The 26,147-nt window shown below is 44.6% G+C and overlaps 1 protein-coding gene across 2 annotated transcripts in view; it reads left to right on the top strand.

Moving 5' to 3' along the window:
- Window positions 1–25,766, top strand: part of Dclk3 (doublecortin like kinase 3) — a 44,368-nt gene extending 18,602 nt beyond the window's left edge. The window contains exons 2-5 of one of the 2 annotated variants that reach the window (XM_048348655.1): window positions 8,011–9,893; window positions 20,854–20,986; window positions 24,666–24,833; window positions 25,188–25,766. In XM_048348655.1, coding sequence (XP_048204612.1) covers window positions 8,011–9,893; window positions 20,854–20,986; window positions 24,666–24,833; window positions 25,188–25,381 — 2,378 coding nt within the window. In that variant the 3' untranslated portion in view covers window positions 25,382–25,766. Of the gene's footprint in view, window positions 1–8,010; window positions 9,894–13,387; window positions 13,557–20,853; window positions 20,987–24,665; window positions 24,834–25,187 lie in introns of those variants that run through there. The other variant, XM_048348656.1, reaches the window with a different exon arrangement.
- The last annotated feature ends 381 nt before the right edge of the window (window positions 25,767–26,147 follow it).

Genomic DNA, 26,147 nt, shown 5'->3' with positions numbered 1-26,147 from the left:
TAAGGAGGTCAAAGATGAGTTTTCAAAATAAGGAGAGGAATGTCCACTTACCTTAAACTCTGTCAAGAACAGACTCTAAAGCAGCTGGAGTGGTCATTCTCATCTTAAACCAGTGGGTAACTTAGGAAAAAATATTGAGCATCTGGTAAGTGGGATAAGACAGAGACTATTAAATACCTGTCACTCAGAGACCAGATCTGCATCAACCTGTGCCATCAGCTGAGGGAAATTGGTATGGGTCAATCAGATAAGCCTTAAAATAGTTATTTCTGAAATAAGAGCACATTCTCTTTAATTACTGTTTATGGTGTCTCTGCTGATGTGTTGGCAAGAAAGGAGACAGTGGGTGATGACTTTAATTAGAGCCTTCAGTGCCATCAGTGATGGTAGCCACCACTAAGCTGCACAGTGGTTTCATTTTATTACCTTGCCCTTATTAATTCTGCCAGCTCACCTCCTTTCAGACCAGGCTAGGCTGCCATCTCACCAAACGCTCGTGCTTTTCCAGCTAGCATGAAGCCATATTCCAATTTTTAACTTCATTTAGAAAACTCTCCTTGGGCTGTCTGCATAATCAAATCTAAGTTCACAAATGTGTCTTATCCGCATATGAGCAAAATGAGTTTGTTCCCAAACAGCCGCTGGAAAACACCCAGGACAAATGACTACGCAGGGAAAAGGAAAATGGTTTCTGCCGTTCTGCTTCCATCTCCTTCTGTCTCTCAGCATCAAATATGAAAGCTGCTAGGGGATTAATCTAGTGAAACCACCAAGAAATAAAAAGCTCAAAAGAAGGAGCAGTGGTTTTTTGGGGGGGCACTTTCCTGCTAGGAATAATGTATTACCTTTTCTTTTCCAGTCCTTTTTTTTTTTTGTATTGGCTAATACCAGATACGTAAAAATACCAATTTCCATTTCTTTTACTATACTTTGTATTTTATTTTATTCTTTTTTTCTTTTTTGTACTGGGGTTTGACCTCAAGTTGTGAGTGTTGTCCCCTTTTTTTTGTTGTTTGTTTTTGTTTAAGCATGGGGGTCTACCACTTGAACCACAGCTTCATTTCTGGCCTTTTGCTGGTTAATTGGGGATAACAATCTCATGGGCTTTTCTGCCTGGGCTGGCTTTGAACCTTGATCCTCAGATCTCAACTTCCTAAGTAGCTAGGACTATAGGGGTGAGTCACTAGCACTTAGCTTTGAATTTGTAAATGTTAATGAGCAAGGAGGCATTATTCAAATCCTCCAGCACTGAGTGAGAATCTCCTGTTTCTGTTCTAATGTGTTCTTGTAGATGTTGTGGAGCCAGACAATTTACAAGTTCATATTGACCACAAATATAGTTCCTCTTTGTGTTTTAATTCTATCCAAGGGTTGTTATTCAAACAAAATGAACAGGAAAGTATATACTCTGTTAGAAGTTAAAATAAACAATACAAAACACGAATCATTTATTATTTTTTTCTTGATCCTAAACTTGATGATTAGCAAAACAAAACTAGCCATAACAAATAATTGGCCAGAAAAGTGAATTTATTGACTGCTAGCCCCTGACTGATACTCTATCCTGATAAGTTGTGGGGTTGTTCATCGTGAGATCAGGTTATGTGAATGATTTGAGCTGTTGCATGTTTTTTTTTTTTTTTTTTTTTTTTTTTGCTGTTCCTGGGGCTTGAACTTAGGGCCTGGGCACTGTCTCTGAGTTTTTTAGGTCAAGACTAGTGCTGTACTATTTGAGCTCCACTTCTGTTTTTTGTGGGTTTTTTTTTTTTTTGTGATTAATTGGAGATAAGAGTCTCACTGACATTCTTGGCTTTGAACCTCCATCCTCAGATCTCAGCCTTCCGAGTAGCTAGGATTACAGGCATGAGCCACCAGACATTCTTTATACATGTTTTCTTGACAGAAAAACAAAGGGCATGTGTCTCTGATCAAGTTTCCTTCCCGCTCAGTTATTTGGTCCATTCAGGAGAGTATGTTGACAAAAATTACCAACAGCTGTTTGTATCAAGAGCTGGATGTTTGTGTTTGATATTAGAACTGGAAACTGGCTAGAAATACAGAAATCTAGGGTGAGGCCAGGAACTTTGCATTGAGCCCTGACTTCTGCCTTTGGAGTGCTTACAGGTTAGTTAAGAAGTTTAGAACACTAAGACCAAGCTCATAGCTGTAGTTAGTGAGTTAGTGAGGCTTTCTGTGCAGTTGTTTTGGGGATGAGAATGTCCCTGGAAACCAAACCCAGGGCCGGAGGGACGTGCTGTGCTTACCTGGAAGTGCCTGCTCCTTGGTATTCAGCCGTCCAGAATGTCCTTGTTAATTTCCTCTTACCTGTAAAGATGAGACGTTTAAAGGATGAAGGCAGACATATGGAAGAGAGGATGAAGATGGGTCGGGTGCATGTAAAGGGTGCCTTTTCTTGGTGTTCCCAGGAGCTTACTGCAGACACACCAGAAGTGCTGCCCACTCCCTGTGGTCTCTAGGTGTGCGAGGAGGCGGGGTGGGGGCTGAGTTCTCACTCTTGCCTGGCTTTGGAAGGAGTCTGTGGATGCCTGGGCAGCGGAGTGGGCACTCTTGGTGCTGTGTGGCAGAGGCTTCACTCTCCTCCCTCTATTCTGTACCACTGTCCTCTGAACAAGGACTGCTGTGATAAAGCCCTTTCTTAGTTTCCAGTTGGGCTGTGCCCAGCTTGTTTTCCTAACCACTAGGGATCAGGGGAAGTTGTGGGATAGAGTTATCTAAAATAGGCCAAGTGTAACCACCCCGGGAGTTCATCCCTCTTCTTTACACTCCAGGTCTGGGTGTCATGGGCCAGATCACGCATCACCACAGCCAGCCTCCACAGGCCCAGGGTGTGAGATGCTCTCATCCAGACTTTCATCTGGGGCTGGGAATATGGCCTAGTGGTAGAGTGCTTTCCTCTTATATATGAAGCCCTGGGTTCGATTCCTCAGCACCATATACATAGAAAAAAAGCCAGAAGTGTAGCTGTGGCTCAAGAGGTAGAGTGCTAGCTAGCCTTGAGCAAAAAGAAGCCAGGGACAGTGCTCAGGCCCTGAGTTCAAGACTCAGGACTGGCAAAAAACAAAACAAAACAGACTTTCATCTGTGTCATCCTATCACCACACTGTTGCTTATACTGGTGTGTGACACTCATCTGTATCTGTCCTGTTCCATGAACTCGGTGTGATTCCTCCTCTATGTCCCATTCAAGATGTCATGACTTCTGCACCCTCCTGAGCTAAAGACAGCACCATCCCTAATAGATTGACTGACTGTATGTTTGTGTTTGTGGCTCCCCCGCTTCTTCCCTGGAATGGAGAATGCTTCTTTTCTGCACACTGAATTTTGAAGGCAGGTTTTTGGGATTTAGCTTCTCAGGGCTGTTTATAGCTATGATTCCCCCCTGCCCCCATTCCCAACTAGAATATTCTTTTGTAATTGAGGTTTATGACATCCATTGATTTGGTGTTTCAGCACTTTCATTTAGTGAGCGTCTGGTCATCTTTCTACATTACCAGTGTTTTCTGCTCTACCTCAAGTTTTGCCTACTTTATTTATCTATTTTTTGGTGCTTGGTCTTGAACTCAGGGTCTGGGCTTTCATCCTCAAGGCTCTGCCACATGAGCCACAGCTCCACTTCTGACTTTTTTTTTGGTAGTTAATTGGACATTGGAGTCTCATGGACTTTCCTGCTCAGGCTGGCTTTGAACTGCAATCCTCAGATCTCAGCCTCTTGAGTCGATAGGTTTATCAGTGTGAGCCACCAGGCTAAGCTTTGACTTTTTCAACAGCGATTTGAACATCCTGTCCAGCCCTGGCCAAATTTGTTGTTCCCTCTGCTAGGATGCCACCTTTCTTGATTAATGCTACAGGCCAACTCAACTCCTGTCCTTGGAGTAATTTTGGTTACTAATTCTTTTATTACCTGAATTTGTTCTTGACTCTCAGTGCCTCTACATTTTCCAGGTCCTCCTCCCACCTCAGCCAGTGCCCGAGAGCCCTGAGGCCTCTCTGTCCTTCCTCCACTACTGCTTGGAAAAGTTCCAATTGGAGATATCAGCTGTGTCTTTCAGGGAAAACAATCAAGACCTTGTTTTCTTGGTTTTATAAATTTGTACCAAGGGTCTAACCGCACATGAAGGGCTTAAGGAGAACAAATGAGAACAGCAGCCCTTTGCACCCACATTTGAAAGTCACCATCCCCAGCATCCTTCTTCAGCTTCCCAGTGAAGGAAAGGCAAACTAGTATTGCTGCTACAGATCTCAGCCATCTCAGACAAAAACAGTTACAGCTATCTCAGATAAAAATGGAGCAGATCGATTGGAGGCCTTATGAGAAGAAAAGAGATAACAGATGTCCAGAACTAAATCCCTCACTGTAAGTGTGATTGGTAAGCTCACAGATCTGTGGCATGTGGGAAGAGCAGTCCCAGCTACCACCTTGTCATCTGATCTGACACCTGGAATCATCTCAGAACAGATTGTATGTTATAATTAAAAGACAGAAAACATTCTGTGTAGATTTGCTGGGCCATACTGCCTGTCCTGTCACAATTGGAGTTTCTGTCACAGTTGATTCAAACACACCACAAATAATTACTTTTGACTTCTTTTTTTAAGGCAGCATAACTGGCTGAGTTTTACATGCAGTATAGGAAATATGAATCCTGTGCGGGTAATGTTAACAATTCTCAGCCAACCCTCATTTCTTAGTCAACCCTCATGGCTTAATTGTTACCATTTTGTGCTTTTCATATTTTATTTTCTGCACTAGATGGAAGCTCAGAGAAATTGAACCACTCCTGTGTGTGTGTGTGTGTGTGTGTGTGTGTGTGTGTGTGTGTGTGTGTGTTGGTACGGGGGCTTGAACTCAGGGCTTTACATTCTTCCCTAGCCTTTTCTCTCAAATCTGGTACTCTACTTGAGCCACACCTCTACTTCTGGGATTTGCTAGAGAATTAGAGTCTCTTGGATTTGTCTGTCCTGGTTAGCTTCAAGCCTTGATCCTCAGATCTCAGCCTCCTGAGTAGCTAGAATTACAGGCATGAGCTACCAGTGCCTGACAAAATTAAACTACTGTTACCTCCACTTAAGTTCTGACTGGGTATGGTGGATCAGAACATACAAAGTCTCATTTAATTCCTGCACATTCTCATTGCTTAATCTCTGAATGTTAATGTGACTCTGGCTGCTTTCCTTTCTGTTTTTGGTACTAGGGATTGAAGCTAGGACCTTGCACATACTAATTACTTGCTGTACCACCGAGTGATACCCTAGAGGCTTTCCTTATTTTAAGAAGAAGGGAAAATAAGAAAAAAACTAGCGGAAATTTCATGCCTAGACAGAAACTTACTTTATTGTGCCAACCTGTAATGCAAGAGACCTTCCACCTGAGCTTTCAGAAATACCAGATTTCTGGTATTTCTGGTGCCAGATTGAGCCAGTCTTTCTCCTGATGTCCAGGAAGCTGTGTGTGGCAGGCTTCTACTAGAATAGATTGCTATGAATAGCCTTGTAATGCGAACTTGATTTTAAGATGATAAGGATCTGGGTGGGGTGTGAATAATTCTCAGCCTTTTCTCATGGCTTAATTGTTGACTGTGTTGATGTGCCAAACATTTGGCTAAGTGAACTGTAATTGATTTCTCATTGCTCTTCACAAAGACCCTGGGAGGTCAAGAGGAAAGAGGGGGATAAGTGCAGAGAAATAGAGATGGAGAGAAATAGGGTAGACAAATACAGTATAATATTCAATGTATCTATGTGTACATGGAACTAGGTAACTTGAGGGGATGTGTGGGGTTGGGAGAGATGGGAAAGAATGATGGAAGGGGTGACATTGACCAAAATGCATTCTTCTCATAAATTGATAAGTTTAATTGAAACCTGTTTGTACAACTACTTAAAGGTTAAAAAAAAAAACCTCTCTAGGAGGAAAGTGTTGACAGTCTTACCTTATAGATGAGCAACTGAAAGCTAAATAATTTGCCCAAGTCCCTGTGAATAGTCAGTGGCCACTCCAGGATTGAAATCCAGAACTTTCTCAAACATTGTGATAGTTACTCTGTCTACATTGCCTTCTTCCAGGGTGCTCAAAGTCTAGTGTATAAACTGTTCTTGGCAAAGCTGTTGGTAAAATTCTAGAATATTCTGGGCTGCAAACCTTGGGCCTTGTGTCTCATCCATAGATCCTGAAGCAGAGCTCTTTGGGGCACATGCTGGGCTCTGACTCTAGAGGGCTCCCGGGTTTTACGGGTGTGCTGGGGGAGGGGGCTTGTGGGTGGGGGTGGGAAGGTTCCCTTGCTGCCTATTCTGCACTTCTGGTCTCACAAAGTGTTGTAGGGAACAGAGCTGACTCCATCTTGATTATTAGGTCAACCTGACCCCCAAATTCTGCTTCTGTAAATGGCTTGCTTAACTTGTTGCTTGCTCTACTCCCTGCATCAACCCCCTACATCTGTGCTACACTTTTACCTTTATAAACTCCAATTTGAGGGCTGCTCAGGTCATGGTGGCAGCTCCCGAGTCTGCACTGTGTCCCTGGCTGGTCAGCCTGCTTTTCACTGTCGCAGTTCAGCTCCCGAGTCTGTGCTGCGTCCCTGGCTGGGCAGTTCGCTTTATGCTTCCCCAGTAAATCCACCTTTTTTTTTTTTTTTTTTGGCCAGTCCTGGGCCTTGGACTCAGGGCCCGAGCACCGTCCCTGGCTTCTTCCCGCTCAAGGCTAGCACTCTGCCACTTGAGCCACAGTGCCGCTTCTGGCTGTTTTCTGTATATGTGGTGCTGGGGAATCGAACCTAGGGCCTCGTGTATCCGAGGCAGGCACTCTTGCCACTAGGCTATATCCCCAGCCCCAAATCCATCTTTGTGCTTGAGACTGTTTCTGAGTGGTGGACTCTTGGAGGGACAGGGGCTCCCCTTTCTTGAACCCCGTAACATTTCTTACCCCGTAACACAAAGGAGCCTCGGAATGAGACCTAAAGTATAAAGGAAGGCACCATCATTTCAAATAGTCACTGATAGACCAGACTTATAAATGGTGATGTTATAAGGTGAATTAACAGAGAAGCCACATTTTGAAAGATCGAATCTTGGAGTCTTAATTAGAATGTTATCAGTCTGCTGGCAGTGGATTGTTACAAAGGCCTGCAAACAGTAAACACATTTAACAGGAAACAGGCTGGAGAGGAAAGGAAGAACAAACCAATTCAGCGCCAATGGAGAGCTGAAGTGGGACACCGTGGTGACCGGAGACAAGACAGGACACAGGACACAGGACTCGAACATGGAGACGAGTGGCCTGGTGTAATGGCCCCTGAGCTATTCCAGGCCTAAATAGGGTCAGGACTGGGGCCAGGGTCACAGGAAGCTACCAGTCCCTAGCACTGGACTACTGGACTGACAGGTCCAGCAACTTATCAACCAAGTTCCTGCCCCTGTCTCCAGGGATTCAGGTACACCCATCACCTGAGAAAAGGGGCACTTCCCCTTCCCAGACCATGAAGACAAGGTGCCAGACCTTAAATGGACATGCTCAGATACCAGCAGAACTTTTCCATCCATATAGGGTATACTTAGAGGCCAATTACAAAGACCTGCAGTCCCCCACTCGTTGAGTGGAGACAGCACAAGAAGCAATGCTCCCCTGGGGCTAAACACCACCACATAGTTCTCCAAAGCTGGGCAGTCTGGCTGGCCCCATTGCTCCAGGCGTCTGCAATTCAAAGGATGGCTCTTCTCACCTCTAGGCTTTGGAGCTGGATGGACAGCCCCCAGACTCCTGGCTAGGAGCCAGGATATCTGCAAGATTATTTAGATTCAGCCCCCTACTTGACTAACAGTAGAATACAACATTTTAGCCCTCCCTCACTGTCCACTGACCATCAAACCCAGAGTGTCCCATGTGTGAGCCGGGTGCTCAGCTAGAACTCAGTTTATCCCCCATCCTCAGGGTTTGTAGAGTCTGATGAAGCCCCATCTTGACTAATTACTTCTCTTATCTTTTTCTTGTTACAGGAGGACATCGAGGCCCATGTGACCATTCCCTAAAATATTTAAGCTCAAAAATCACAGAGCGAAAGCTGCAGGGCACCTGGCTGTCTGCGGGTGGGGGGCATCTGGAGAAACCATTCCTGGGCCCCCGGGGCTCTGTCCTGCCCATATTCAGCCCTCAGAATGGCCTTCATTCAGGCCCTGCTGAGCACAGCCCACTGAAGCCCCGAGTGGTGACAGTGGTGAAGCTGGGCGGGCAGCCCCTCCGGAAGGTCACCCTGCTCCTCAATCGGCGGTCAGTGCAGACGTTTGAGCAGCTCTTAGCCGACATCTCAGAAGCCCTGGGCTTCCCAAGATGGAAGAATGATCGCGTGAGGAAACTGTTTAACCTGAAGGGCAGGGAAATCAGGAGTGTCTCTGATTTCTTCCGGGAAGGAGATGCTTTCATAGCGATGGGCAAAGAACCCTTGACGTTGAAGAGTATTCAGATGGCCATCGAGGAGCTATATCCTCACAAAAACCGGACCTTGACATTGACCCAGCACAGCCAACTGCCTTCTCCAAGGCTGAGAAGCAGACTTCAGAGCAAGCTACTGAAAGGCGGCCACTACTGTGGGGAGCCTGGAAGTGGCAGCGAGGCTGCTGGGGGCAAGGTGACCACCAGGCACCCAGGGAAGACTGCTGGGGAGCAAGTGCTGGAGGACAAAGCCAGGGCCCAGAAGAGATGGGTGAGGGGGAAGCAGGAACCGGAAGCTGGCAGCAAGCCACCTAGGGAAACCCCTCTGGAGGAGAGGCATGCCAGTGGAGAGAAGCACCTGGGGGTGGAGATCGAAAAGACCACTGGGGAGATCATCAGATGTGAGAAGTGCCAGAGAGAGAGGGAGCTGCAGAAGGACCTGCTGAGGGAGAGGCGCTGGCTGGGGACCAGTGAGCTGGACCTGGGGAAAGGCCACAGGTATGACGTGGACAAGCTGGGGAGGACCAGGAGCTGCAGGAGGTCTCTGGAGGCAAACTCTACCAATGGGGAAGAAGAGTGGAAGGGTAACAGTCATGGAAACAGTAACAAGAATCCCTTGCAAGAGCCTTGGGGAGCCAGCAAACACACAGACAAGAAAGAGGACAGAGATCCAGAAGGAAAGGAAAGCCAGGGAGCAGCCAAAGCCAAGAAGGACCTTGTGGAAGTTCTACCAGTCACAGAGGAAGGAGCAAAGGACCCGAAGAGAGACTTTGGGCACTCTTGCAAGAGCAAGCAAGATATTTGGCTCCTAAGAGAGCAGCAGGCCAAGCCTGAGCAGCAGGCCAAACCCGAGCAGCCCTCCAGGACCCGAGGGGAAGAAAAGGAGGCAGAGAAGGAAAAGAAGCCAGGCATAGCAGGAGGGAAAAAGATGGTTCTTAGAGACAACCCACCCACTAAGGCAGAGAAAGAGCCCAAGACAAGGCCAGAAGACAGCAAGTCAGAGCGGCTCAGTGGTCGGAAGCTGAGGCCTATGGGCATCATTGCAGCCAATGTGGAGAAGTATTATGACACCGGCAGGGTCATTGGGGATGGGAACTTTGCCATTGTGAAAGAGTGCAAGCATCATGAGACCAGGCAGGCCTTTGCTATGAAGATCATTGACAAGGCCAAGCTCCAGGGCAAGGAAGACATAGTGGACAGTGAGATCTTAATCATGCAGAGCCTCTCTCACCCCAATATAGTGAAATTGCATGAAGTATATGAAACACAAACAGAAATCTACCTGATCATGGAGTACGTGCAGGGAGGGGACCTTTTTGATGCCATCATAGAGAGTGTGAAGTTCCCTGAGCCTGAAGCTGCCCTCATGTTCAAAGACTTGTGCAAGGCCCTTGTCCACATGCACGACAAGAACATTGTTCACAGGGACCTCAAGCCAGAAAATCTCTTGGTAAGCCCTGATTTGTACTGCTTCCACAGGGTGTTGAAAAAATGTGAGATAAGATAAATATTAATTGCTTCCTCCTCTGTAAACTTCACGTACTAGCATATTACGTGTGTGTGTGTGTGTGTGTGTGTGTGTGTGTGTGTGTGTGTGTGTAATGTGTATAATGTGTGCTAGTACTGGGACTTGAATTCTGGAGGCCTGAGCTCTGTCCCTTAGCTTTTTTTGCCCAAGGCTGGTGTTTTGTTTCTTGAGCCACACCTTTACTTCCAGCTTTTTGTTGGTTCATTAGGAGAAGACTGTCATGGAGTTTCTTGTGCTTCAAACCATGACACTCAAATCTCAGCCTCCCTTTATAATAATGTCACAATGCCAGTAACAACCAGACTTAAGACACCTCAACACAGAACTGCTCCTGCTTCCCATAGCGATCAACCATAGCAAACCCCTTCTTTCTTGATTTTCCTGAGTACCTAATGTACCTCTTTCCACCCCGTGCCTTGTTTTGTGGTGCTAGGAATGGAATCTTGTGCATGCTAAGGAAATGCTCCACCCTTGAGCTACATCCCAAGCTCCAGCCCAAATCTTATAGGGTCCTTTGGACACTGTTTTCCTTAGATGCCATCTTCCAAAAGTGTGCCTTCTCTCTTGTTGCAATAGTCCATGAACCTAATCTGGCTGAATACGAGAGCACCACCTGGTGGCGTTTGCCAACAGGTCTACCTTAAATGCCAGATCCCAAGGGTGTTTTCTAACTTGTTGCAGTCCGTGAATCTGATCTGCTTTGTTACGGGAACGCCACCTGGTGGTCTTTGTCAGCACTGCAACATCTGGCTTCTTTGTTCCTTCTTCATCCGGCCACCATTTTAATATTTTCTTTCTATAATCTACATTTCCTTTTCTGTCTGCTTTCTCTTACTAAAAAGAGCTCTGTGACACCAAGGATTGTTCTATTTTGACTATTCCCTGAAATTTAGAACATTTTATTTTTTAAAAAATAGACATTTCATGAACATTATTAGTTGAAGGAAGAGATGGTAACAGGTTGCCTGGGCGATAGCTACCACCTTTGTTATCACATTCAAATGATTCTGATAATGGTGTGGTTAGTGAAAGTCAGTATTCAAAGCCAGATTGCTACAGACAAATCAATGATTTCCACCATCCATATTTTGGGAGGGGAAGTTCAGAGATTTCATTTGTTCTGTCATTTGCATGAGTGCAGACCCAGCCTGTAAACTCCACCCAGTGCAGTGACCTGTCTGAAAATGGCTCCCACAGCCAAAGGAAAACATGGAGCAAGTCATACTAATTATCTAGCAAAATGAAGTTTGTGTGACCACTGACTCAAGCAATCTTGTTTTTGCCTCATCTTGTAGATTTGCAGAAATCATTTGGTTGATTACTTGAGGGATCTACATGATCCTGAAATGTTTCTCTCTTCGCGAAATTTAATTTTTGCCTTAGTTGATAGCCTTGGGCTTTCTTTACTCAGGTTTTCCTACTTTCCGACCATTTTTGGTGCACGTTTCTGCATACTATGGATGACCATGCTGTGTGCTGTTGATTATGGACACTTTGGAGTGCCACAGCCCAGGGTAGTTTTAACAACTCTCTGGGGTTATTTTGCTGAATTCCTTAAGCAGGAGAACTTCTGATTCCGGGTGTGACTCGGTCCCCTGTGTTTGTATCTTATAGAACTGTTTTCTTGTTTCACAGTGAGCTTAGTCTATTTTCTTGGAAGCAGTCTGTTGCTCAGCTCATTTCTTGGGAAGTTTCTTGAGAAGTTCTTAGTCAGGACTATTGCAACAAGAGAGAAGGCACACTTTTGGAAGATGGCATCTAAGGAAAACAGTGTCCAAAGGACCCTATAAGATTTGGGCTGGAGCTTGGGATGTAGCTCAAGGGTGGAGCATTTCCTTAGCATGCACAAGATTCCATTCCTAGCACCACAAAACAAGGCACGGGGTGGAAAGAGGTACATTAGGTACTCAGGAAAATCAAGAAAGAAGGGGTTTGCTATGGTTGATCGCTATGGGAAGCAGGAGCAGTTCTGTGTTGAGGTGTCTTAAGTCTGGTTGTTACTGGCATTGTGACATTATTATAAAGGGAGGCTGAGATTTTTCTTAGTCAGTGATTTTTTTTTTTAAAATAGAGACATTTTAGAATGCTGAGAATTGGTGGAGATGTTTACCCAAGGGAGAAGGAATATGGCAGGTGTGGAATTGTTAGCTTATGGTCTCTCAACAGCTGGCTAGCATGCCTTCATGGATGCAAATGTCATTGTACACTTGCTTTTAGTGCAAGTGAAGCATGCATGTGTGTATGTGTTGCCTTGGAGCAGTGAAGTATGTGTGTGCATGTGTGAGAGAAAATAGAGTAATAAAACAGTACTCATAGTTTTTTTTTTTAGCTCAAATACATGAGTTCTTATTTATTGGTATGGATTCTAAATGATAATTAGACCTTTTTCTCTTTTCTGAATTTCCTTCAAATTTTGAAGTAAATTCCTTCTTTGTTTTCCCAAATAAAAGCTACTGATGTGAGCCATCTCAGTGGAACAGTTTAATGTATTTCCTGTTCTGTGGGTAATCTCTCAGCTTGCATTTATTGAAGTGGACAGGTGTGTCACATTCATAAAATATATGATCTTTCTCTGGGTGAGTAAAATTCATCATGTGGTTATGTTAGAAGTCGAAATGGTAGCACTTTCTGGTTTTTCAGATAGAGATGAAAAATAATGTTGGTTCTGACAACTGGCTAATTGTTTGGGCTTTGAAAGATGTCTGCTAAAACTTGCTGCCATGATAATCTCATTGCAGTATTTTTTTGTATTCTAAAATACAGTCTTAAAAAAAGGATGACACGGTGACTGTTCATTAATAATTGTACCTCAGTTGTCTTAGGCATTGGCAGACGAATGTGTGTCCTTCATTTTGTGGCTGATTGCTAGGGTATTTGTTTATTTATTTATTTTTGGTGCTGACATGGGGACTTGAACTCAAGATCTAGTTGCTGTCCTTAGCTTTTTATCTCGAAGCTGCCATTCTACCACTTGAGCCACAGCTCTACTTCTGTCTTTTTGGTGGCTAATTGGAGACAAGAATCTCATGGGCTTTCCTGCCTGGGCTGCCTTTGAACCATGATCCTCAAATCTCAGCTTCTTGAGAGGCTAGGATCATAGGTGTGAGCCACTAGCACCTGACAGCTGCTTACTTATTAAGACCTGTCTTTGCCAGGCACAGGGAAGTGATTATGTTAGAATTAATTTGTGCTTACAGGGCTGATTGTAACTTGCTGCATTTTGAGACTTTCTCCCCATGGAAGGAACATTTGACGACTATAGCTCACTTATCATGTTGTTTTAATCAACAGAAATATTTATATCTGATAATTAAGCCCTAGAGTTACAATTTCAAGCCTATATTACCCATTGCCAGGTTCATGTGTTTCTTCTGATCACAGCTCCTGATAAAATGCTAGTGTTTATCTTACTTCAGTGCTGTATGGACTCCTGAGATCTTGCAAAAGAAGTTTTAATTAGGAGATTTTTGCAGCTTGCAGAAATATCCACGTTAATTACATTTTTCTGGTGGCAAGTAGTTCCCCGGAGAGTTTGGAATATGCTTGGTGGTGTAGGCTGGGCCCAGTGGAGGGAGAAGAGATGATAAGCAGACAGCTCACTAGGAAGGGGAGGGGGGAAGCTGGGGTAGGGGAGAGCAGCGAGGGGAGGGAGAGGATATGTAGGAGATCATAGAAATGGTGCAGTAGCTGAAAGGTGGGTGTAGGAAAAATGAGAGCGGTGCTTTTTTGCAGGCTGGGAACTCTGGGAGAAGAGCAGGGTTAGAGTTAGGTGTGAGTCTTTAACATTTAGAGTTTGAGAGTCTCATCCCATTGAATGACAAGTGATGTCAAATGTGCTGTGAAATACGTTATCAGACCTGACCCAGGAAACGCTTATGGCTCAACGACTGTTCTATAACCAGAGGGATGGCCACCGAGGAACCTGATATGAGTTAAATGGAGGCCACAGCACAGTGATATCTATGCTCACAGCTGCCAGTGACTTCCTGCCATGTTCAGAATAAAAGGCAACATAATTTCCATGGCTGGACTGAAGATCTGAAGATCAAGGCTCAAAGCTAGCTCAGGCAAAAACTCTGTGCAACTTTTTTTTTTTTGTTCTTGGGGCTTGAACTCTGTTCTTGGGTCTGGGCGCTGTCCCTGAGCCTCTGCGCTCAAGGCTAGAGCTCTACCACCGGAGCCACAGTGCCATTTCTGGCTTTTTCTGAGTAGTTTGTTAGAGATAAGAGTTTCATGTACTTTCCTGTCCATGATGGCTTTGGATTGTGATCCTCAAATCTCAGCCTCCTGAGTAGCTTGGATTACAGGCATGAAACACAGGTGGCACAGCTTCCAGTCATTATTTACGTGTCTTTAGTGTTGGGGTATAATTTGAGTCTAGATAACATTTGGAGAAGGTTTGGATTCTAAGATCTTTTTGGGGGGCTAGGAATATGGCTTAGTGATAGAGTGCTTGTGTAGCATGCATGAAACCCTGGGTTAGATTCCTCAGTACCATATATATAGAAAAGGCCAGAAGTGGCACTGTGGCTCAAGTAGCAGAGTGCTAGCCTTGAGCAAAAAGAAGCCAGGGACAGTGCCCAGGCCCTGAGTTCAAGCTCCAGGACTGGCAAAAGAAAGAGTCTAAGATGGTTTTGGTCCTTATGATCAGTTGGAAATGAAGCCTGGAGTGAAAAGGTCTAAAGAAGTGTGAAAGAACATATCAGAAGTCAGCCAAGATGCTTAAGCTTTTACCCTTAAGGATTCTGTCATTTGGTCTGTGTTCTGCTGCCATCTTCTGTTCATATGGGAACATTGCATGAAAGCTGTTTTTTTTCTTTTTCTTTTCTTTTCTTTTCTTTCTTTCTTTTCTTTCTTTCTTTTCTTTCTTTCTTTCTTTCTTTCTTTCTTTCTTTCTTTCTTTCTTTCTTTCTTTCTTTCTTTCCTTTTTTTGATTGTCTTGCTTTGTAAATTCAGGCTGAGCACTTTCAATCCTGCTTCAGCCTCTCAAGCGCTGGGGCTACAGGTGTGTGCCAGCCACAGGATCACAGTTGAATTGATATACTATTGATGCACAGAATGGAGGTTTATCCAGGTTTTGAGTGTCCAGGTGGCATCTGGCTGCTTACAAGCATAACACAGATGTGCAGAAGTCATCACAAGGCTGTGTACAACAATCTCAACATCCATTCAGTTAGAGGCATAGAAACTAGCTCCACTAGGAAGGTGACCTAGAACAGCCAGTTCAGATCAAGATAGAGACTTAGAGATAGATGTGAGGTGAGGGTTCGGTGCCAGGGACTCTGGGCCACATCACTACCAAGTGCAAGAGAGCCTGAAAGCTTCTGAGGAGGTGACATCCAAGTAGGACATTCAATGGGTGTTTGGCTGTCTTGATGGCACCCAACACCAGTCAGCTGAGAGCCCCAAGGGCCAACCCTGATCAAATCATACTGAGCCATGGGGCCTTCTGTTCTGGCATTTGTGGACAACCTGGGGACCATCCAGAATGTTACTGTGTGTATACATTCTTCTGGAATGTTGTATAAATACCGATTTTGTTCCATTGGAGCTCAGGCTGCTGAGATCTCTACTGATGAGTTTCCAAGTGATGCTCAGAGGAGGGAAGAAGGAGGGAGTGACAGGGCTCATCAGGATCAACGGGGGGATGCTGGATGCTACGTCAGAGAAGCCTAAGAGGGAGCGGGGGTCATGGTCCTCATGTCCCATCTTTGGAAGGAACCTATCCTTACTCACTGACACCAGAGAACAGAGTTTGCAGATGAGGTGGGGTGGAGCTCTGAGTCAGGGCAGGGTGAAAGTCACCGGTGACCCTGACCGTAACCAGGATGAACCACCGCCTAAGGTGTGGAGATGGGTTTTTATTTCACAGTTTCTTTGAGATTGGGAGATATTCTAGACACGTTTCCCATTTGGGTGGGAGGTTGAATGTGATGGTTTTCTGAAGAGTTTAGGAAGAAGAATCATCACAGATGACGCCAGATTAAGACAGGAAGTGGCTGGGCACCACTGGCTCACTCCTGTAATCCTAGCTACTCTGGGAGATGGTATCTGAGGATCTCAGTTCAAATCCAGCCCAGGCAGGAAAGTCCGTGAGACTCTTATCTCCAATTAACCACCAGAAAACCAGAAGTGGTGCTGTGGCTCAAGTAGTAGAGCAGAGCGCTAGCCTTGAGCTCAGGGACAGCACCCTAGCCCAGAGTTCAAGCCCTACGACTGACAAAAGAAAAAAAAAAGAAGACAGGAAGTGTTCTGAGGAGTAGGATGTGAGGTGCTGGCTGACAAACAAAAACTGAAGCAAAAAGACCCCCAGATTCCTGTGTGTATCCTAATGGTGACAGTGCTGCTAAGTAATAGCACTGGCCACAGAAAGGGGCTCCTGCTCACAGGAGCTGGGAACAGAAGGACTGGCACACTTTCCAGAAGGGACAAGCCTAGCACTCTTAGGCACCCAGGTCCTGCTCAGCGGGTGATTGGTGAGTGCTCCAGGACGATCCCCAGACTAAGGGAAAAGCTGAATCACAAAGAGAACAGGAAGACAGGAGATATTTGAGACATGCCTTCAAAGTGATTTTAACACCAGTTTAGCATTTTGAAACTGTATCCATGTAACATCATAAAATATTTTATAATAAAAGCCTACCTTTCCAGGACATTCCATGTGCTTCTCTTGGGTCAGGGGGATCTAGATTTTGGAATTTGGGCTTTCTATGAGGAAGGTAATGTTTTGGTTATTTTGCAACAGGAATCCACATTTTCTTTTAGCAGGGGTGTTTTATTTTTTCCCCCTCATGATATTGTTTTGCTATTATTGTTGTTGCTTGTTTGTTTTGTTGGTACTGAGGTTTGAGCTCTGGGCCTATGCTTGCTAACAGGTACTCTGTTATTGGAAGCATTCCACCAGCCAGTTGGCTTTTGTTATTTTTTCATACAGGGACTTGAATATATGCCCTCATTGGCTGGGACCTTGATCCTCCTATTTATGCTTCCTTGCTGTAGCTGTGATGACAGGAGCATGCCACCACACCCAGTTTTCTCTGTTGAGATGAAGGTCTCATGAACTGTTTGCCCAGGCTGACCTAAAACCGCGAGCTTCCAGATTACAGACATGAGCCACTGCAGATTACATGGTTGAAAATATTTACAGATTTTTTGAGGGACATATTTTCGAGCAATTATCCAGCAAATGTGATTAATTGTAGATGATCTATCTGGTAATTCCAGTTGCCACCATGTTTTGATTTACTTTCTAGATTTTCTAGACTAAATTATTCTGTTTGTTCCTTTGGGGTATGAGACTATTTCTGTCTGTGGATTGAGTTCTAAAGCTCTGACTCTGTATTGGTTATCTGGGCTGAGAGACAGGAATTACATTGCCCAGGCAACCAGGACACAGGCTCTCTACAGTGACAGGAGCAAAGCTAACATGAAGAACATAACCTGATCAGGAGAGACTGAGATGTCTGCCCACTCTGCATTGCCAGGTGACACCGTGGCTCAGGGGAACAGGGTGACATAGAGCCTCACCCCCCCCCCCCCATTCTGGCCACCCCACCCCCCAGGTAGTTCTAGTGGTGATGTGAGGGTGTGTGTGTGTAGACACCTTGGTCATTTCTATTATAGATCTGGTGACATCAATGGGTGTGTCACTTGTATAAAATTACTCAGCCTTATCTCAGTAAGTTTTTGCATATAGATTCAAATAATTACTTAGCTTATTTTTGGCCAGTGCAGTCGACATCTATGATGAAATTTGGGACATGCCTTTTGGTCTATTTGGATAGATACTAGGAGAACAGAGGCTGTGTGTGTGTGTGTGTGTGTGTGTGTGTGTGTGTGTGTGTGTGTGAGAGAGAGAGAGAGAGAGACGAGAGAACTTGGGCTCAAACTTGGGGCCTCTAGCTCTCACTTGGATTTTATACTCAAGGCTGGTACTCTACCACCTGAGTCACAGCTTTTTGCTTTTTGCTGTTTATTTGGAGAGGAGAGTCTCACAGTCCTTTTGCCTGGGCTGGCTTTAAGCCAGGATCCTAAGATCGCAGCCAGTTGAGTAGCTAGTATGACAGGTGTGAGCCACCAGTGCCTGGCCTGGTAAGGTCAGAGTTTGATTTGTGCAAATTATTCTTTTCCCTCAAATGCACTCTGCTTCTTCATATGGTAGAACAATACATCTTGGACTTGAAGAGAGATATTCTGGGTTTATCCTTTGTTGTATGTTTGTTCCCCCCCGCCCCCTCCCCGTGAAATATAGCATACTCTCAGTTTTACCTTTCTTGCTAAATACTTGCTATGGCTATGGTTACCTCTTGTGTCATTTCTTTTAGGTTAAGACCAAACATTTCCCAAGCTCCCATCTTACCTGCAAATACCTCAAGGGAGGAGGAGGACAGGACTTAATGGAGATTAGATAAGCAGTCACTTGAATGTGTTTGAAAGAATAAGGCTCAGAAGTCATGTTTGCATGGGGTCCAGAGAGGAGGAGTTAGCTGGGCTGGTAGTTCACACCTGTAACCCCAGCATTTACTTTCATTTGTATTATATCTTAGTCACTTTGCATTCTATAATTTCAATTGTCTTGATGTTAAGGACCACTCCTTTGGTAGGCTGAACTGCCATTCAAACTCATCTGTGCTACAATTTTTCTAATAATTTAGAGGAATCCAATTCTATGATTCATAAATCTCAATGGTAATCTTCATGACAACAGGTTTTTCATAAATGCAAACTTGAGCTATTTCATCTGTGTGTTCTCCTTGCTCATACTGTCAAAATTTTAAGTAAATTATATCATTTTCAACTTCCCCTCCAAAAAAGTTTGAGGCTAGCCTGAGATAGGCAATGAGAGCCTGCTTCAAAATCAATCAAGCAATCAATCCAAATCTAGTCAAACTTGTTTCTGCTTGAAATGTGATTATCCTAGTTGTAACTCAGTGCTGCCCACTAGAACTTTCTACATGGTCAATGATAGCATTCCAACATGGCAGCCACCAGCCACAGGGGGCTATAGAGACCAGGGCATGTGCCCAGTGCAGCTGAGAAACAGAATCATAAATCATAAATGCAAGCAGCTACTTTTTGACAATGGTACTGCCGTGCTGGACAGTAGGCTGAATCTAACTTTGGTTCTGGGGTTGGAAGTGGGGAGACTTGCCATGGGGTCAGCTGGATCTGTGTCAGTGCTGGCTAAGCTGTGTGCATGTGCAGACTTCCTTCCTCAGTTGGCCTTACATGCGGTCTCAGTATGTGACTGGAGGTGACTGGCGATTGAGGATGAGGGGTTCCCTCAGCTTTTCAGTTTCCATGAAAATCCCAGCAACTTGAGGTCCACAGTGAAAAGTAAACAGTCACACACACACACACACACACACACACACACACACACACACACACACACAAGGAGGAGAGAGAGAGACTTGCAAGGTATTTTTTTTTTAAAGCAAGAATGAATTTTAGCAGAACAGGATAAAGTAGTGAGAGATAGAAAGAAAGGAAGGAGAGAAAAGCACCTCCTTGTTTAAAATCCAGAGGTGGGAGTTGAACTAAAAAATATACAGATTTTTCTGTTGGTTTTATATTTTCTGAACTGGGGAAATACCACTGGCCATGTTGTTCTGCAAAGAGTTACCCAAAATATGGCTAAGGGAGATTCTACTTGTTATTAAAAAACCCCACAACAACCCAAAACAACAACAAAACCCTCAAACAAAAAACCCACACAAAAACAAGGAAATAAGATCTAGGCCTAAAACACAGGGATAATAGATGAGTTTCAAGACTTCCAGTTTCCAGACATGCCCTCCAATTTTCTGTCATTCTGTAATTTAAAGAGGTTGTAGCTTCTCCACATTTAAAGGAGAGGGAAGACACAGAAATCCTGTCTGCCTCTTGTGCCCATACCAGGGCTTGTATGAGCCTTCTTGCTCCTGCTCAGCTATTGATGCTCATAGCTGACAATGGCTCCAGTCCAGCATTTTACTGATTCATTGAAGATAGAATCTCACAAAATTTTCTGTCTGTAGTTGATTTCGACCTTCAGTCTTTCAGTTCTCAGCCTCCTAAGTGGCTAGGATTTCAGGTGTAAGCTACCAGCTTCTCCCTCTTCTTAGAACTTGACATCTAAAAGGAGGCATCAGGCACTCATGACTCACATGTGTAATCCAGCTACTCAGGAGGCTGAGATCTGAGGATCCTGGTTCAAAGACAGCTCAGGCAGCAAAGTGTGTGAAGTCCCTGAGCCTCTTTGTGCTCAAGGCTAGTTCTCTACCACTTGAGCCACAGCGCCACTACCAGTTTTGGAGTGATTATTTGGTGAAAAGAATCTCAAGGACTTTTCTGCCCAGGCGGGCTTTGAGCTGTGATCCTCAGATCTCAGCCTCCTGGGTAGCTAGGATTATAGGCATGAGCCACCAGTGCCCAGCTTGAATCTCTTATCTCTAATTAATCACCCAAAAGCCGGAAGTGGAGGTGTGGCTCAAGTGATAGAACATCAGCCTGAGGGAGAATGCTAAAGGACAACACTCAGGTCCTGAGTTTAAAGCCCCAGTAATAGCACAACAAACGAGAGAGAGAGAGAGAGAGAGAGAGAGAGAGAGAGAGAGAGAGAGAGAGAGAGAGAGAGAGAGAGAGAGAGAGAGAGAGGGAAGGAGGGAGGGAGGGAGGGAGGGAGGGAGGGACAGAAGTTAATATGGGTGAGTTTGATGCTCTGGGCATGATTCTCTTTTAGTTTCTGAGTCTGGACATTTTAATATTTCTTGATTTCATTTTTCTGTTGCCCTATGCACTGAGTCTGTCTTCTTTTGTCTCCTTATGCATTGAGTCTGTCTTCCTGATTCCTTTTTCTCCTCATGATTTTGATGGCTTGGAGCTTTTGTTTCCTTTACAGGTTGAGCGGAACGAGAACAAATCTACCACCCTGAAACTGGCTGATTTCGGCCTTGCAAAGCATGTGGTGAGACCCATATTTACTGTGTGTGGGACTCCGACTTATGTAGCTCCTGAGATTCTTTCTGAGAAAGGTAAGTGCTTCATGATACCCCCTAACAGACGTCTTAGCTTTTGTGTTTGGAATTTTCCCAATATAGAACAGTCAGAAATCTCAAGGAGTTTGAATTAGGGACTGAATTTGGATTTTAATAGATATTTGGGGCAAGCTTTCTTGATCATAACTTGAGAATCTTTTCCTGAAGGCTGCTCTTGTTACAGAGGATCTCTCTCTCTCTCTCTCTCTCTCTCTCTCTCTCTCTCTGTGTGTGCGTGCGTGTGTGTGTGTGTGTGTGTGTGTGTGTGTGTATGTGTGTATTGTTTGTAGGCAGGACAGTGAAATGAAAGATGGAGCAGAATTGGGTGGAGAACATGGATCAAGTAAGATAATTTGTGCCTCTGGCCTAAATTATTTCTTTGGGAGAAAATTGAAGCCATTCTTTATTTTTAATTAAAATTATTCTATTATTTTTCAATATATTTTGTTTATTATCTTTAAATAGTTGTACAAAGGAGTTTCAATTCAACATGTCACAGTTTATGGGTACAATGCATCTCAATCATTGTTCTTCCTGTCTCTATAACTCCACCCATCTTCTCAATTTTCCTAGTTCCATTTTCACATATGTACATTGAGTATTACAGGTGGGCAAAAGCATTCTTATGGTTATTGGTTCAAATTTTCCCCTCAACTTTGCATATAAAAGATAAAGGGATTGCATTTTAGCACCTATGGATACTTCTTACCTATTTTCATATTGTAGATGATTCAAGGAACTTTGAACAAATACTATGTGAAATATATAAGTAAGCTTCACTTGCGTGATGACTCTTGGAGTGTGCTGGCACTCCTGAAGTCTATTTCCCCACCCTGAGGAAGCTGGGAAAGCCCTGGGGTGCTGTTGGCTTGGTGATGGATGGAAGGAAAGGTTAGTCTCCTAGCATGGGGAAGCAGAGATATGGAGTCAGAGCAGGCCTGAGGCTGGGGGCAGGGGTGGTGAGAGGACACTGTCCTCAGTGCACCAAGAAGACATGCAGTTGCATGGGCAGGCGCCTAGGTTCACCACAGAGGGAAGGTGTTTAACTTGAAATGACCCCTTCAGTAGTAGTTCTTGTATTGTGGTGACAGTGGGACAGGGGGAAACCTAAAGGTCACAGACATTTAAATGGAAGACCCATGAACTAGATCCAGGAGAAGAAAGACAGCAAATAGACAACATGAGCTGTGGGAAACCGCACACTGGAAAGAAAAACTCAGGGGGCTGGGAATGTGGCTTAACGGTAGAGTGCTTGCCTGGCATGCATGAAGCTCTGGGTTCAATTCCTCAGTACCACATAAACAGAAAAAGCCGCAAGTGGAGCTGTGGCTCAAGTGGTAGAGTGCTAGCCTTGAGCAAAAAGAAGCCAGGGACAGTGCTCAGGCCCTGAGTTCAAACCCCAGGAGTGGCAAAAACAAACAAATCTTCTTAGGATATGAGGAGCTGTGGGTCAAGTTAAATTCTACACACACACACACACACACACACACACACACACACACACACACACACACAGAATGGACACATGGAATAGTCCAGTGGGCAAAGAGGGGAAGCCTGGGGTAAAGGTCATTGCGAGACTCTTCAAATGGTGGTTGAATTGGTAAGATGGTGATTGCCAGGGCAAGGAGGGACAGCTAAGCCCAAACTGCTGGAGGTCAGGAGTCCTGCCTGAGAGTGGAGGCTGTGCATTGGGGGGGGGGGGCTGGGCCACCTGAGGGTGGAAGGGGGCATCAGGAATGGTCAAGTCAAGAGGCCAAGGCACATCGATGAAGAGGGGACCAGATACCCATCCTAGCTACTCAGGAGGCTGAGGTCTGGGGATCAAGGTTTGACATCATCTTGGACAGAAAAATCTGAGAGATTTTTATTTTCAATTACCTAAAAAATTGCCAGAAGGGGAGGCATGGCTCAAGTAGTAGGGTGCTAGCCCTGAGTGAAAAAGCTGAGTTAGAGCTTGAGGCCTTGAATTGAATTCAAGCCCTAGTACACACACACACACACACACACACACACACACACACACACACACACACACACACACACACACTGTCTTTAAAAAAAAAAGGAGAAAAAAGAGGCCCAGCAGAATGAGGCCCCAAGAGTAAATGACTATTTAAATTGGGTAGATGCCATTAACATTGTCTCAGAGAGTTCATTAATGACTTACCCCTAATGTATTCTTGCTGATTTGTATCTGGACAAACTTGCCCTGAAGCTTAGTAATGAAGACTTAACTTCCATGGAAAAACGGTCAGTTTCCATTTCCTAAAGATGAAAATTCAGAAAGTGCTTGAGAATGTATATACTCCTATTACATCTTTTGGGAAGATGATTGGGTGATATGTATCAGGAACTTCCTCTGTACATTGCTGTGTGGCGTTCATTTCTAGAAATTTAAGCTAATAATCACAGCTGGGTGCTGGTGGCTCATGCCTGTAATCCTGGTTACTCTGGAGGCTGAGTCCTGTGGATCTGGTGTGAAGTCGACTCAGGCAGAAAAGTCCATGAGATCGTATCTCCAATAAACTACCAAAAAGCCAGAAGTGGAGCTGTAGCTTAAGTGATAGAGTGCCAGCCTTGAGTGAAAAAGCTAAGGGACAACTCCCAGGTCCAGGTTCCAGTTCTAGGAAGGGCATACACACAAAAATGACATGTGCACAAATGTTTAGTATATAAGGGAATTCATCAGAAAATTCCTTATGGTTGTAAGAAAATTAGGGAAAAATCCCCAACTTGGGGGATTTATTATGAAAAGGGCATACTGGTCACTGTTAGAAGTCATGTTTGTGAAGAGTATCTTTATTTCCTTCATATACAATTCATTTTTTGAAGTTTTCTTATTTATTTACTTATTCATTTATTTTTATTGTTATTATAAAGGTAATGTACAGAGGGGTTACAGTTACATAAGTCAGGTAATGGGTACGTTTCTTTCTGAAGAATGTTACCCCATATGCTATTCTTATAAAAGAAATACCACAATACAGTGTGAAGTGAATAAAACGGGGTAAAAATATATACATGATCCTAATTTTGATTTCACAAGTATCCATCTGTGTGCTGGGAAACATGCTCAGGTACACATGGAAAGCATTATTTGTCTTCCAAAAATCATCCAGAGGCCAACAGTTTTCTTTAAAACAATGAAGACAATGAATGAATAGAGAGGGGACAGAGACTGCTACCACAGACCAAGCCTGTCAGTCTGTCTCTGTGATGGCCAGGTCAATATGGACTGCGTGAATCCTTCCCTGTCATGCACACTGAAAAGCAGCTTGTGTCTGTGCTTGACAATGCCTGAGCTGATCTCTGCTCAGATGCAATAGCCTGTTCTGGCCATACCAAATTGCTGTGAGTTTCAAACACTGCTTTCAATGGCTCTACTTATTTTCTCATGAACTGATAATAAGGGATTGCAAGGCAGCAGTGTTCTGTGGACCACAAATGTTTCATGTATAAGGAGAGTCATCAGAGAGAGAATTCCTAATGGTTGACTTTATCTGGTGCAGGCACTTTGTCCACAGGCATTGGCTAAAGGTGGCTGTATTTGGAAGTGGCTCTTCTGTACCGAGAGCCTTTCCTCTCTGCGACTTATAGCTGTTTTGAGCTGAGTTCTCCTCACTGTGGACCCTGCTTGGTCTGAGTTTACCTGTCTCTGCATTTGTTGGTGCAGGGTATGGCCTGGAGGTGGACATGTGGGCTGCAGGTGTGATCCTCTACATCCTCCTGTGTGGCTTCCCCCCCTTCCGGAGCCCAGAGAGGGACCAGGATGAGCTCTTCAGCATCATCCAGCTGGGACACTTTGAATTCCTTGCCCCTTACTGGGATAACATCTCTGATGGTAAGATTTGAGACTTCCCTGGGCAGGGGTGGGAGCTGGACAGGTGAACCCTGGAGCTGTCCATTCAGCGGTGCAATCTCTGGCCATTCACAGCTAAATTTAAAAGTAAATGACCTGAGAGTAAGTGAAAAACAAACTCAAGTGCCTTGGTATTACTAGCCAGATATTAAGTGCTCAACACTTAGGGGTGGTTTGAGCAGCTTTGGACTCCATCTTCTAGAATTCCATGAGACCTGTTCGCTGTCCTTGGTACCCGCATGGATGTGAATGTTTGACTTGGTGTTTGGGGAGGGAAATTCAGAACCAGTGGTATTCATCCCGTTTTTCCACCCTACCCCTCTTTCACCCTCACAGCTGCCAAAGATTTGGTGAGCCGGCTGCTAGTAGTGGACCCCCAAAAGCGCTACACAGCCCCCCAGGTCCTTCAGCACCCCTGGATTGAAACATCTGGAAAGACCAGCACGTTGAACCCACAGAAGGAGGGGTCTGTCAGCAGCGAGGGCCATTCCCGGACCCAGCACAAGAAGGGTGCAGAGCTGGCATTGTAGTCACTGCCTTGAGCATCTGCCCAGCCACTGCATTCTGCAGGAGGACAGGGTGGAAGTTGGAAAGCAAAACAATGAGAGACCTTTCTTCACATCACTGGAAAATCAGGAGAGACACTCTGTAATATGTTAAAGATAAAGCAAGTCTTGCTGTTAAATGTTGTAATGTACTTTTAGATTTGTATATCTGATGCCTTTAATACTTCTTTTCTTTTTTTGGTGGGGGGTGAGAATTGTTATCCGTGAGGAGTTTTGGTAATGGCAATGGTTTTGCTTCTTCGTTGGAATCAAGTTCATGCTGTGCTCCACATGGTGTCTGAACAGCCCCATAAATTTAACAAGGCAAATCATTGTCTTTCTGTGTTAATAAAGCATACTCTGAATAATAGAAGTGGGTCTGTATTCTGATTACCCCTCTTTTCCTCCCAGGACTGAGGCTTGAACTTGGGGCCTTAAGCTCTTGCTTAGCCTTTTCACTTATAGCTTGCTGTCAACCATTTGAGCCATGCCTCCAGTTCTAGCTTTTGCTGGTTAATTGGCAACAAGAATCTCTCAGACTGTTCTGCTTGGGGTACCCTTAAACCTCAATCCTCAGACCTCAGCCTCTTGAGTAGCTAGGATTATAGTTGTGAGCCAGTAGTGGCCATCTACTTCCTCCTCCTCCTCCTCCTCCTCCTCCTCCTCCTCCTCCTCCTCCTCCTTCTCTTCCTCCTTCTCTTCCTCCTTCTTTCCCCCCTCCTCCTTCACTTCCATCTCCATATTCCCCTCC

The sequence above is a fragment of the Perognathus longimembris genome, chromosome 6 (genome assembly GCF_023159225.1).
Source record: "Perognathus longimembris pacificus isolate PPM17 chromosome 6, ASM2315922v1, whole genome shotgun sequence".
NCBI lineage: Eukaryota > Metazoa > Chordata > Mammalia > Rodentia > Heteromyidae > Perognathus > Perognathus longimembris.
This window is presented reverse-complemented; position numbering and strand designations above follow the sequence as displayed.